The sequence below is a fragment of the Chroicocephalus ridibundus genome, chromosome 2, assembly GCF_963924245.1.
Source record: "Chroicocephalus ridibundus chromosome 2, bChrRid1.1, whole genome shotgun sequence".
In the NCBI taxonomy this organism is placed as follows: domain Eukaryota; kingdom Metazoa; phylum Chordata; class Aves; order Charadriiformes; family Laridae; genus Chroicocephalus; species Chroicocephalus ridibundus.
The window spans coordinates 39,320,411-39,334,697 of NC_086285.1; the positions used below are offsets into that span (position 1 = coordinate 39,320,411).

Here is a 14,287-nt window from a genome sequence, read left to right on the forward strand (position 1 = left end):
TTTCTTAAATAACTCTGGCATTTTACCTTAAGGTAAGCGCTGATTTTTCTGTTTGTCCATCAACGGTTTGGGGGAAAAAAACCCAGCACAGAAAAACACTACCTGAGAACTTGTACACTCCAGGGTGCCTTACCACACACTGCCTGTTCATCTCCACGCAGCTTCCCCAACCTAATTTCCTTTGGCCATAATTTATTCTCAAACAAAATCTGGCTCTTGCAAATGCACCACTCCACCATTATGGAAATTATAACCTATTTCCACGCGAGAAACGCAGCTGAAGCACCACAGACCCTCTGCTGCCAGCGGGTTCAGGCAGCAGGAGAGCAAACATTGGCACTGCCCTGCCCTTACGCGTGGGCTGCGTGTGTGATTTAGGGGGTTCCAAGCACCTGCTTCCCGTGCCCCTCAAAATGCTGAGGGCCCTCCCAAACCTGCCTGGGAGCAGCGTAGGGTCAAAGAGGCACATTCACCAGGGCACTACTGTCTGGCTACAGGTGACCTGCTGGGGAAAAGAAGCATGGCTTGTGCCCCGCGTGGTTTTTTAGGAAGTGGAAAAGAGGACTGAAATACTTTTTCTCAGCTTGTTCTTATGTGGAAAGTTCAGATCTGGTATGCTTACTTTTTCCTGAAAGATTTTACAAGTGAACAGAGAACTACTTGTCTTTGATGCTGTCACAAACCTAAGCAAAACGTGACAGATAGGAAGCAATTTTTTTATTTTTTTTTTAATTCAGACTGTTGTAAATCATGTGCTTTTCTGCCTGCTTAGTGCAAGTGCCCTTTACTGACGTGGAAGAAGTGTTCGCTTTGTTAGACTTTCAATACTGCCAGCACCACAGGAAAGTATCAGGAAAGTTCCAAGTGTGTACTGCTAGATTTTATTACTAAATTTATCAAGAACACCAAAGAAAGATTAGTTTGCGCATTTTAATCCCACACAGAGCACATGTCTACTGAGTTCAGCAGACAAATATGTATATATGCCGCTTTCATATCTTACATTAAAAAAAAGAAAAAAAACCCTATAAAAATCTGTTGAAGAGGCTCCTGAAAGTGGGGGGTTTTTTCAGCTTTTCTTAAAAAGCAACAAGAGGCAAAATGCTGAAATATTATGCCCAGACAACACATATGTCTTCTGGATGGTAAAGAGGGTCACTCACAGAACTGCATTTCATGCCCATTGCCATCAGCTCCTTTGCTGACCGGGTCATGCCTTTCTCCCCTGGCTAGAGACAGCAGAACGTAGCTTAACTGACATATGACCTAAATCAGATTTACAGACAAATCAAATCCTCGTTTCCAGGGAATTTGTTTCAAGGCTTACATTAAGGCAACTTGCAACCTAGGCTCAGCAGAGATCATTTTTTAAATCTTCTGATATGTTGTACTTTGAAAGGTTTACCATGTCTACAGCAGACACTGACCCCATTCAATTCTGCCAGGGAAATGGCAACACCATGATGTATTTGAGACTTTAATTCATGTCAGTACACCAAAGATATATGGCATAGCAGAAAATAAAAAAAGTGATGAATCACCAGCTGAAGATTTTCAATGAGAAAATACCTGTAAATTAAGGACAATATTTTCAAAATGAACAAGGTTTCAGAAGCAGAACAATGCAGAAATCTAAAATAGATGTTACAGCACTCAATTTTAAAGACAGTATTAGCTATTTTGTCTTGGGTAATGGGGAAGAGAAGGTGACAGATTAGAGTTGGGGAGAGGAAAATCATACAGGGTCTGATTAATCAGAGCTGTCTACCCACATTTGCCTACGCAAGCAGAATTAAAACCATCAAACAAGTTTTAGTGCTAGATCTCAGAGGCTGCGGTGGAAATAATATGGGCTGACATTTTTAGAGTTAAAGTGATAAGGATGAGAGCAGCATTTTGTCATTAGGAGTCCTGTGGTCATTTGCAGAGGATGCCACAGCTCTACTTCGAGAAGAAAGAGTTAAATTACTCAGAGCTATTACATCCTGTCTGCTGCTTGGCGGGACCACATACTGTGACAGCTGCGAGCTTTACATCCTCTACAAACTGACATTTTACACACATACTGAGTGCATCACACTGTTCAGCTTGTTTTCTCTATTAGCCTTAGCAATTAAAAAGGCAGCACTTTCTCTGCTGAGAGGTGTGCCAACCCCTCTTTTTTGCCTTTATGGTTAAACAGCAAAACTTTACCTTTTCATTTAGAAAGGTTATCTTTTCATTACTAAGGGCACCAATACATGCTACATGTCTTCCTTTTTAAAACAGCTTTCTTTCGTTGTGGCTGGGATTCTTTTGTTTGTTTCTTCTATTTAATTGGGCTACAGCACAATAAATTTACATTCAGTTCAGACCACATCTGAACAAGCCCATAGCTCATCCAGATAATCAAATCTGATACAAATTTAAAATAAGGATCCATTATACACATTTACGTCATGCTGCCCATCAGTTCTTCCACTACCTTGGTACAAACAAAAATGACAAATGGAAAAGGTTACTCTAGATCAGAGCTGAACCTATATCAAAAAGAAAAAGAAAGTCTACATTAATGAGTCATTCCACTGCTCCATAATTATCTCTGTGATAATTATACTTTGAAGTACTCATAACAGAAACAAAGTCTTTACTGGCTTTTGGACATCTTCTGTCACTACTGAACGTTATCTCCTTCCCTCTGCATCCCCTGTTTTACAGTCCCTTCCTCTGCCACTGCATTATTCCATGTTTATGGTAAACAAAGGTGAATTCTGATAGGGTTTAATAGAGAGGCAGCTTGGTCTTCTGGGTACGGCACTGGGCATGTACCTGCAGATCCCCCAGCTTCCAGTCTTTCTTTCATTCTTTTGATGACTTTGCCTATCTCTGCCTACTACGTCTCAGAAAGCATGAAGCATCAAACACCCAGGCAGTTATTTAAATGTTAGGAGAAGAAAACACAGGCGGTCAGCTCTGTTTTTCCTGTTTTTCCTGTAAACGGGTAAGACCTTTGCAAGAGTTCCCCAATGCCTCAACCTCTTCCTTCAGTAGGCTTTTTCTTCTCCATATGCTTCCACTTGCAGGTTGGTAACATGTTCATAATGTCCCCAAAAAGAAGGGCACTTGATCTCAGAAGAGCAAAACTGTCAGGGAACATACAGTATCCAAGTTTCAGACTGCAGCAGAGAATAATCTGATCATAATGGCGAGCTGTGTATATGCTATCAGTCAGTTTCTGAAATTGCACATACCAAATCTTATGTTTGGAACAGGCGATTCTCCACATTAGCCCTCACACAGACATGGGTGCAGCGCTACAGCATCTCCTGACACACCAGATGGCATTGGGAAGTTGGTTCCTTAATCTGTTCACCAGCTGTGTCTCCGGCATGGGATTGCTAGAATTGAAGACAAATGATACTCCACCTACCAGGGCCCTAACGCTTCAAGAGGCCCTTCTAGAAGATACTAGCATTTTGTTCACCACACTGCCATCACAGGATCTCCATTATCAGATGCTGTGCTTGTCATGTAGCTTGAGAAAAACTTTCTTGTGTCCACATAGAGGAAACTAAGAGGTGCACAGCGGGCATTATGGATAACTTTGTTGCAATATCCTACTGAGACAGAGAACCTTTCACTGGTTGTCCAAGAGCCAAACTCATTCTGACCAAGAATCCATTTAACCCAGAAAGCTGTCCTCAACATGGCTATAAGTGACAGCTAAGGAAGAGTAACATATATTGGGGCAAGCATGTAGGATACCTGCCTCAAATGTTTTGTGTACTTTCTCTCAGCATGCCTGGAATCCAGTTTGTGCAGTATGAGACCATTCTGTGATGTGAGCTGAGGTATATTAAGTAGGGAGGATCAGGGGGTTCAGTTAAAAAACGCACTCCTGATCCAAATTAAAATGCTTGTATAAACAGAGATAGATAAGGTAGAGGAAAAAACAACATTGCTTCCACCTGAAGCCATCTAAACTTCTTGAACCCTTTCTTGAGCATTCTCCAGAAAGGAGTTCTACAGATCCGCTGCCTGCTACACAAAATATTACCTGAATTATTTCCTTTTGGTTTGTTTTGCACCTAGCCCCTACTAGTGCCATTTGACAACCCTTAGTTCTTATACTGGAAGAGACAGCAAACAGTCAATCCCGTTTACATGCCTCACATGATTTAGGAGACCTCTACCTATTCCATTCCCTACAACTCTTTTCCAGGCTGAAAGAACACACCATGTAAAGTCTTCCCAATATGGAAGCTGCCTGTATCACTGATCTTCCTCGCTGCTCTTCTCTGAACATTTACCATGCTAACGTAACCTTCTGAAACAAGGTGCTGCCAAACCACGGCTTATACAGGAGTATGTAGTCGTATACGCTTGCCGTTCCACCCTCTATTCTTTTCCTAACAGTTTTTTGCGTATGGTTAACATTAAAGCTTCTTAACATTTGCCTTCTTGATCAGCACTGACCTAATGCACTCATGGAACCATCTGTCATTATCCCAAACCCTTGCTCCTGAGTGACAACACCGCAATTTGACGCTAAAAATGAACAAGAACTTCCAGTCAAGTCCGTAATAACTGGAATAACATTAAATGTAATACAGGAATCATTTGTTCAGATGCACACTGGCACAAGAAAAGCTGCCATTAATGCGCTACACTGTGCTTCAAGAAGTTTCTAGCCATCATTATATGTCAATTTCTTGCTACACTACAAAGTCATTATCTAATAACCAAGCTCTTAACCCTAGTCTCCTGGAATTTTACACATTTAGTCTAGCATCTGTCTCATTTTCCCTTAATCCATCCTTTTGGCATGTGTGTGCCATGCTTGTCTTAGGCTTTTACACCACTTACAATATATTCCAAGCAAAAAGGTCAGGCACTGCCTTTATAGATGTATAACATCTATTTCTGGCAGACTAGAGTAATCAAATAAAACAAAAAAAAAAGCTTCTAGGAGTTACACAACAATATCTTCTTTTCCCCCATGACCTTTTTGCTTCAAGTCACAGAGAATTTTAAGGCCAGCTTTTCAACTACTTATCTATCAAATTTGCTGTGGAAGATCAGTACTGACCTGATCTAAATGGTGTTTCTCCTGATCTGAGTGTGCACTTGGATCAGCAAAAAGCCAATCTGTGACACACATGGTTTGTTTATAGGGACCCATCCAGGATATACAGCGCTCTCAGCATATGAAGGAGGTCAGACAGAAGCGAATGCAGTTATCTGTGCATTCCTACTGCAGCTAAGCCTACCTAGAGGGATGCCTTCTTCAGAACTGCAATGCTACAGTGACTTGTGTCATCATGTCGCCCTGACAACCAGTGGAGATCCCCTGTACAGTTAATCCAGCAGACATCTGTAATTTGGGACAGACAGCCCTGAGTTTCATTGCTCACCATCACTCACATTTCCTACCCCTCTCCAATAAAGCGTGGAGATGACAAAAATCAAAAGTGCACTGTACAAACCTAGAGTGTGGTTAAATGGGTTACCGTTACATTGCATCCTTTTACCTCAGTTGCCCTTCTGGTACTGTTGAACCACAGATCAGTACATAAGAGTCTGCCTCGCAGTCTCCAAGTGTTTCGATTTACCAAAAAAAAAAAAAAATCAAAGAAGGAAAACTGCGCTCATACCTTCAGGACGGTCCACTGCTCTACAACAATTGCATCGTAGCTCTGTGTGGTTTTACTGTCTTCCACAGGAACATCTTCAAAGAGAAATACTCCATCCATTGTGCCGTGTAAAGAATCTATGAAAACACAGGGTGATCTGTGAGCTTTATGGAATGCACCCCACGTGTAGTGAGGCATTTGAATTTATTAATAACAAATTCTTCCAAGGATTTCAATAAAACGTGCATAGACCTTTCTCTGATAGTCCAGCTCTATTAAATGAATGAGACTAATATCTCTAGCAGTTTTTAAGAGCAATCCTACTCTCAAATAGCAGACCTCACTATCCACTCTGTTATTTCAGAGTTTGTCCTCAAAAACCACAGCTCTCCCATTTTGAGCAGGCAAAATTAATTCAGTCCTCAGTTCAGCAGTATTGCTCGCCTACCTAAAGTTATGCCTACACTTTGGGGGCTAAAGGCCATGTAATATGACACCTTTTCGAGGGCTTTTGAAGGTACACTGATATTAATGACTATACCCATTCATTCACACAAGTCAGAACCCTACATATGCATCAGCCTTTGCAGTTACAGTGATCTACATGGACTAAGGATGATCTGGCATATCTGAATGGTGTGAAAGAAAAGATACATTCATAACCATTTAATCAATTTATGAAGGCATTTTGACCATCTGGTTTAGTGACTCTTTATTCTCATTTGCATTCCCAGCACATTCAGCCTTTTTTCAGACAACACATACTATTAAAGTTACTTGAGCAACACTTCCTCCTTCAACTTAGCTGTATAATCGGCAATCACTCCCATACCCAAGAACTCAAGTTTTGTCAGCTTCATGACAGAAAAGAATGAGAATAACTGGAAAAATTACTTACCTTTCTTTGCTAAAATAAGCTAAATGATGAAGCAATAGAATTAGATTTAGAAAAACTGTAAATAAGCAGTACTGTACTCTTTATGAACACAGAAAACTCCTCTCATTGTCACAAAGCGTGTTTTTCAACCTTTCTAGTTTAAACAATACATTTACCCTGTATGAACGGTTATAAAGTCCTTGCTCATCTCCTCCCTAAGTGCTGTATTGTGCATGATAGTTTCTTTACATTTTTAGGAAAACTATGTTCCTTGCACCGGTATGATATATGTTTTTGAAATGCAACCACAGAGGCCAAACCAACAGATTCCTGAACTGACAGGAGAGTCTTCTAGATAAGTCTGGTTAGCTGCCTCATCAGGTCCTCCTGCTTTCCCTAGTGGATGTTATGAGGTCAAGAAATGGCAGTGGGAAGGCATCGCTGCCTCCAAGGGAAAACATGTATCAAACTCAGAACCAATTTTCACAAAGGAGACAGTGAAGAGGATTAAGAGGCTTCTTACCTCTTGCAGACACAATCTCAGTCAACATCTTCCAGTGTCATTATATGATCTAAATTCAATTTATTATCTGGAAATAATAAATTTGTTGCAGGCAAAGCCCACAACAAACCAGACTCCTACATTTGAAGGCTTATGTCTACAAACACAACATAGCAAGACTGTTGCTGCAGGTGTCAAGCATTTTGCGCATCCCTTTGCTTCTATTTGCACGGTCCACTACTCTCTCTTGCTGCAATTTCAAGATACCAAGTTGTACGTGAGCAGATGCAAATACTCATGGCTAAACTACAACAGGATGATTTTTTTTTGCTCGGTTGTGAAGGAAAAAAGTTGTAAACCAGTTACTAGAGACTCTGCTAGGGATTCTGTTGGGAGACTCAAAGAAATTTTAGAAAAATATACTGTGTACTTTCAAGCTGACTGTCTCCCCAGACAAGTTCCCTGTAAGTCCATTTAGAATAAAGAGGGATGAAGACTCCTCACCACTACAGCAAGCCAGTATTACACATCGCTCCAAGGAGGACGAACTGGACTACAAAGCAAACTCCTGTCATCTACATGAATTTTTCATCTGAGTGAAGAGAACAGATACTTGTGAAATAACAGGCCAGATCACTAAGTAGCTGCGTTGCAGATCAGAAAACATAGTGAGAACAAATGGGTACAAGAGATAATTATCTTATTTCATTCAGAAATGGCACTCTGTTAGACCCCACACTTCAAAGGGGGAACCAACTCAACTTCTGTATAATGTACCACATTACAACACCCACACCCATACCCAAATCTATTCTAGAATGCATAATGTACAAATAACCCTTTAATTTTCCAAAGCAGGGATGACAGGACAGCACCTAAGGCTGAAATCAGAAACCCCATGGATCCCTACTAGACACAGACACCCAGGTCTTGCCACGAAGCTCTATACAGCCTTGGTGTACTGCTCCTGTATCGTGAAATCTTTTAATGAAACCCAGTATCGCACTGTTGGCACAACTGCAGCTTGAGCTCACCCCACGCATTTGCCAGCTAATTAATAAGCGATCAAAACACAATCAGCATGTGTGTGTTTACACTCCCTTGTAAATCATCCTTTATGTTTCACTCCGCTGTGCATTCCACTCGTGCAGTTCACAGCTTCCACATATGTGAACATTATGGCACATATGTAATGTTTTAGAAACTAATAGCTGAGCTCATGAGACCCTACGGGCAGCAGACAAACTTGAACAGGACTTCCCTGTTGAATGTACAACAATTACGGTTGAATACGACATCCAGTCAATCCTAAGATCCATCACCTTTTTGGCCAGGAAAGAAACCTATAGAAAATGAGAAAACTGTAAGGGGAAAAACAATAAAGGGGAGAGAGCTGCTGCATACTGGTGTCTGCTCAACAGAGTGATGCTGGTGAAAAACTCTATAAGAGAAACTGGTTAATGACACTAAGATTTTCCCCCTTTAACCATAACCAAATCTCCTCCCTACCTGTCCTACCACAACATTTAAACTTTCATGCCATAAATGCATGCCTGCCAATTCTCACACCTTGGCCGTACATCTTCCCTTTTACAGGTCATCTTCTACTCTTCCAGATGAAAGCAGGAGGTAAAGGAAAGAATAATAGGATCATTAATTCCTTTGCATGTGAAGCATTTCAGATGCTGAGAATAATTGGGGGAAAGGAGAAAGCAGCAGAAAGAGAGCTAACTGGATAATGTTCTGGAGAAAATAACCCATGCTATGGTGTCAGGTTCAGCAGGAATTTCAGGGAAACTCTCGCATAGAGGTGTGGAAGGGCAAGGAGATGCACAGATGCATTGAGTCTACTTGCAATACCTTTATCACACAGATGCTCTAGAGTTCTGCAGCAACTTAAGCCTACAGTCACATGTTCCAGAGCTGGCCCCCTAGGTGAGATTTATATAATCTAACATTAGATATTTATGATATAGAGGTCTACAGCTGAATCAGTCATCGAAGGCTCTCTTTACAATTGATGGAGAGAAATAAGCATTATTTCATTCAGGACCCAGTTTCACAGAATCATTCAGGTGAATGGGGACCTCAGGTCTCCAGTTCAATCTTCTGCTCAAAGCAGGTTCAATACAAGTGCAGAATAGATTGCTCAGGGCTTTACCTAGTTGCATCTTGAAAATCTCCAAGGATGGAGCCTGTACAACTTCCTGGGCAGCCTCTTTCAGCGTGCCTGTTTTCATGAACAAAAAGGTTTTCATTATGTCCAACCAGGACCTCTCTCTCTCATTTCAATTTATGCACAATTTTTCTCCTCCTACCATACACCTCAGTCAAGAGCCTGGATCCTTCTTCTTGATAGTCTCTCCTCATAGGCACTGACAGGTACTGTTAGGTCCCTCAAAGCTGTCCCTTCTCCAGGCTGAACTACCCCAGGTCCTTCAGTCTTTCCTCACCAGACAAATGCTCCAGCCACTGACTATCTTGTTGGCCCTCTGCTAAACTAGCTCCAGTTTGTCAACATCTTCCTTTCCCCTTTTAGGGGAGGGCCCAAAACTGCACACAGTATGTGGTCCAGACACAATCTAATGAGCACCAAGAAAAGGAGGATAATCGCTGTCTTTTATCTACTGGCTATATTCTTCTTGCAGCCTGATACACTGTTGCCTGCTCTACTGCCAGGGCATACTGCTGCTTCATATTCAGTTTGCTGTCTACTAACATCCCCCAGGTCCTTTTCAATGGACCTGCTGCCCAGCCAGGCAGTCCCCAGCCTGGACTAGCGAAAAGGCCCCTCCCTTCCCAGAGGCAGGACATTTGTCCTCATGGAATTTCAAAAAGCTCCTGCTGGCACTTTCTTCCAGCCTGCCCAGTTTTTTACCATAGCTGTCCTCCCATCTAGGCTGCAGGGTCCTAACTTGGATCCAAAAAGCCAACGTCAAACTTCCTTGATGAATTCACTTCAAATGATACCTACTGCTTTCCCTTCATTCACAAATACAGTGATTTCATCAGAGAAGATAATCAGTTTCATCAAGTATAATTTACTCTTGTTAAATCTACACTGACTGTTCCTAGTCACTCTCTTCTCCTTCATGTCTCCAGAAATGTGTTCCAAGAGGACTCAGTGATTTACTCAGGAATGAAGTGAGGCTGACCACCCTCTAGGTCCCTGGATTGTGCTTTTGGCCTTTGTTTAAAGATGGATGCAACCTTTGCCTTTCTTAAGTGTTGGAAACCTTCCCTGATCTCCATGACCTTTCAAAGGTGAGTAAGAGTGGCCATGTTACAACATCAGCCAGGTCTCCCAGCACCCTTGGATGCAGACCATTTGGTCTCAGGAACTCAAGTAATCCCTGTCTTGATCTTCATCCACTGCTCCTAGTCCTGCATCTCTCCTTGAACCTTGCCCCTAAGCTTGAGGCTTGGAAGACTGTGTCAGTGAATACTAAGGCAAAGGAGGCACTGAATATCTGTCTTATCTAAGTCTGTTGTCACTAAATCACCCACTCCAATCTCTCTCTCTCTTTTAGATACCTGATGTAGGATGAGGTAGATCACAACACAAATCCTACTGACTATATTGGTCTAGGCCTAGATCTCCATTGACTATAACAGCACTTTTGGGTGACAACTTATATGCAGATACTTGCAGGGCAGATGCCCACATTTATTCAGCTGAATCTTTCCTAACCTATCTACAAAGATCAGCCACCTAAAGCTTCAGAAGCGAGTTGGTCTTTCCAGTTTCCACTGTTTCTCATGCAAGGTATTTCCTGATTCTGATGCAGTTGTATTCTCTTGTATTCTCTTGTGTCTTGGTAATCTCTTGTTTAACAAGGCTTAGTTCCTGGAACTTAGCCTACATTAAAAAAGTCTTTACTAATTTCAAACATTAGTTCATTTGCAATAGGGCAGTATGGAATGCCAATAAAGCAAACCATTTTGACTTCGCTGTTTGTGGTATCACTTCCCAATCTCTACTCTTTAACTGACATAACTTACCTCTTTCTTAAAGAAAAGGGTCTGAACATGAAGGTTACAATCACTGTCCTTCCTCTGAAAATCTTCCATTACCACTGAATTTTTTATTAAGGTATCCTACTGTGCACAAAAAGCTATTTTCACTGGGTTGTATAAATATTTGATGTAGCTCGGTTGACAAAAAAAGCTATTTTGATGTTCTTGCTTCTGATTTACAAGAAGTACATGGGAAAAGATTTCTTACTTTACCATGACAGCTTTCCTAGTGGGCAAAAATTTTCCCCTTTTTGTCTTTGAACTACAAATCCCCCTTATCTAGGAAATTAACCTTTAGGCTGTTGTTACTCTCAATGAGGAAAATTACCTATCTGTGGCTTTATGTGGCATGTGACCTGAATGTTGGCCTTTGCTTCATATTTGTATTCCTCCCTCCTCTTGAATCTTTTCACCTTCAGTACACACAGATAAAAATAATTCCATATGGATGATAAAAATCCCAGCCACTTCAGTGAATAAGGTGACTATAATTGGCCAAACGCATCACTGGTTCATCTCTGTCAGAGGCAGTGCAAATATAACAGAGACCATCAATCTGACCCTCTAAAAAATGCCTGTGTCCCTCTTCCAAGCAACTCACATTTTTATTTCATTGTCTTTGTCTTTAAGTACTGTCAATGTTTTCTGGTTGGTTGCCTGGCTTTTTCTAAGTTCGAAAGGCAGGAAATTCACAGACAGAATGGTAAAACAAATACAAGGATGCCAGACATTTAAAGACCTGCAGTTCAAAATGACTAAAGATGAGCAGGCTTGTGATTACTCTGTTAAGGCATCAAAACATAACCTTAGCTTTGACTCTTCCTCCCTCCTCACTCTCACGTTCTCACAGTGCTGATCGGAGACTTGCTGTTATAGGGAAGAAAGAGATCCCACTGTTACATCCTTTCCATTTGCAGTGGTATTAATCTGCAGCTTGCTGCTACAGTCTCCACTTCTCACTAGAAGAGGGCAAGGGTGAAGTCCCATGATCACTTCAGATCACTAAGCAGGACCAGTTTACACCCAGGACTACAGGCACAATTAGCAATGACATGAGTTAGATGAAAAACATCAGCAAGTAACTGAACTCCAAATTTAAGCAACTGTTATTTGTCAACATCTGTGAACATTCAAGGGCCAAGGAAGCTGCTGTTTCTAACTTACTAGCAAAATCTGAATGTATGGTGTAACTCTGCGTGGTTTACATATTGTAATTTGAAATTGCATTATATTTCTGTTTATAATTATCTGGTACAATAAGCAAAAAGAAAGAATTGTTATCAGTGAAGTTTAGAACTCTTTTAAAGGCTAATTAATAAACTGTTGGCAGAAGGAAGAAACAGATTTATGACTACTGACAATCTGGAAATCTTCACTTCATTGGGCATTCCAAGGACATGGGGGAAAAGAAGAAGATAATAACCCTGCTTTTAAGTCCAATAAGCAAAATAATGAATTCGTACTATAAGCCAAAGAGAAAACCAGCCCTCAGAACAAAGAGATGTGATATAACCAATTAAAGAAAGTATGTTATTACCTTAATTTGGAAGAGGATTAAACGGTGAATAAAAGACCAGCTATGAAGAGCTGGACAGGATGCCATAAAGGACTAGACAAAAGTAAGGAGCTGAGAAGCCCTCAGCCCACTCTTTCTTCCCTCCTCCCTACCCTGGGTTGTTTCATACTCATTGGCATATAAGTGAAAAAGCCGTTCTGTTTCTCTGCAGCATAGGAAAATTTTAGAATTTAAATCATAAACATTTCACTGCAGCTGACAGCAACTTACAGATGTTCTTAGCAAATGTTCTTCTAAAAACATGTTCACGGCGTCTTAACGTAAGTGTTCTAATTAATACACTTTTAGAAACCTTAACTCTGAGCTTTTTGACTTCTAAACCTGTTCTTCCTGTAACTGTAAAACCTAATAAAAATGTTTATTAATTGTTCATTTTCAATCTCTCATCTAACTTAATCCGGAATCTGACCACTTTTATACAATTCGTTGTCTTGTTTATGTTGAAACTTTACTGCCATCATTCAAGCCTACTCTATCTATGTCCGTAGGCAGTTATCCAGCACTCCCCACTCTGGTATCCAAGTACACGAACTTCCCCCAGGCGTCTGTTATGTAAATGAACTTTAGAAGTTTAAATAACAGAAAAATGCTGTGTTTAAAGCATTTTAGAGAGCACTGATAAGCAGTTTTTATTAAAGAAAACACTGAGCCTGATAGAGCCAATTAAATTTGCCTCTATGAGTTGCAATTTATACACATAAAGTAAATGAACATTTGTTTTTAAGCAAGTTAACTAGCAATTACAAGGCTTTCCAGGAAGCTGTGTGAAAGCATTCCATCAGCTGAACTTTAGACCTTCCTTTTTTGCTACTTGCTTGCAAAATGAAAAATTAGGATTGCCTGTTAATTTCCTGATTGACTTTTACCAGAATCGACTCATATTACTGTGTTTTATTATGGATCCTGGAATTCTGACCAGCAGCAAAATGGAAAGACGATGCTCTGGAAGCAGTTCCCCTATAATTTTGAGGCACAAACCCATGAACCTCAGTAGCATTGCCCAATCTACGGGTTACCACATTCCTTTTGAAGAATGCAAAACAAACCAAAATTAGGTGAAAGATTCAGCCATAAGCACTTTAACCATGAAGTATACTAGTCACAAAATTTTCCAGTAAAATTAATCCGGCTGTAACTTCAACAGTTTTATGTTTGAGTACTTCCCGTGGTTTGTTCTCATGGTCCCTTGGTTACATCTCTCACATCCCTACTATGCACCAAAGTCTTTCTTTGTACAGCAGGCTTGTCTTCAGAGACACCATGGTGGCCACGAGTGTAGTACAGACTGGCTACAGTATTAAGCTGGATTCAGTGCCACATTTTCACAACATGCAAAAATCTGGTTTTTAATCTTCTCTTCTGAATTTAAGACCATCATTTAACCATCACTTATATGAACACACTAGCTAGGATGAAACAAACATAGAAGACAATTTTATAAAACACTGTGCCATCAAGGTGGAAAGGGTCTCTGGAAGAACTGGGAGTAACTGACTATGCGTTGGCCAGATGGAACTGGAGGGTCCTTACACTGACCTGCAATCAGCCCCCACCGCACTGTATAGCCGGACAGCTAAGAGGAAAGCCACTCCTCCATTTAAGTCATCTGCTTTGCAATCTTATTAGTTTAATTCATTTTACTTGGTACTGTTTATTAACTCTGTGTATTTCTGCAATTACAGGGTCATCTCTAGTATGCTTAT

General features: G+C 40.8%; 1 protein-coding gene across 2 annotated transcripts in view; it reads right to left on the bottom strand.

Moving 5' to 3' along the window:
• RFTN1 (raftlin, lipid raft linker 1) overlaps window positions 1-14,287 on the bottom strand; it is a 99,546-nt gene that overhangs the window by 12,600 nt on the left and 72,659 nt on the right. For both annotated transcript variants that reach the window (XM_063325145.1, XM_063325146.1), the window contains exon 7: window positions 5,634-5,749. In XM_063325145.1, coding sequence (XP_063181215.1) covers window positions 5,634-5,749 — 116 coding nt within the window. The remainder of the gene's footprint in view (window positions 1-5,633; window positions 5,750-14,287) is intronic.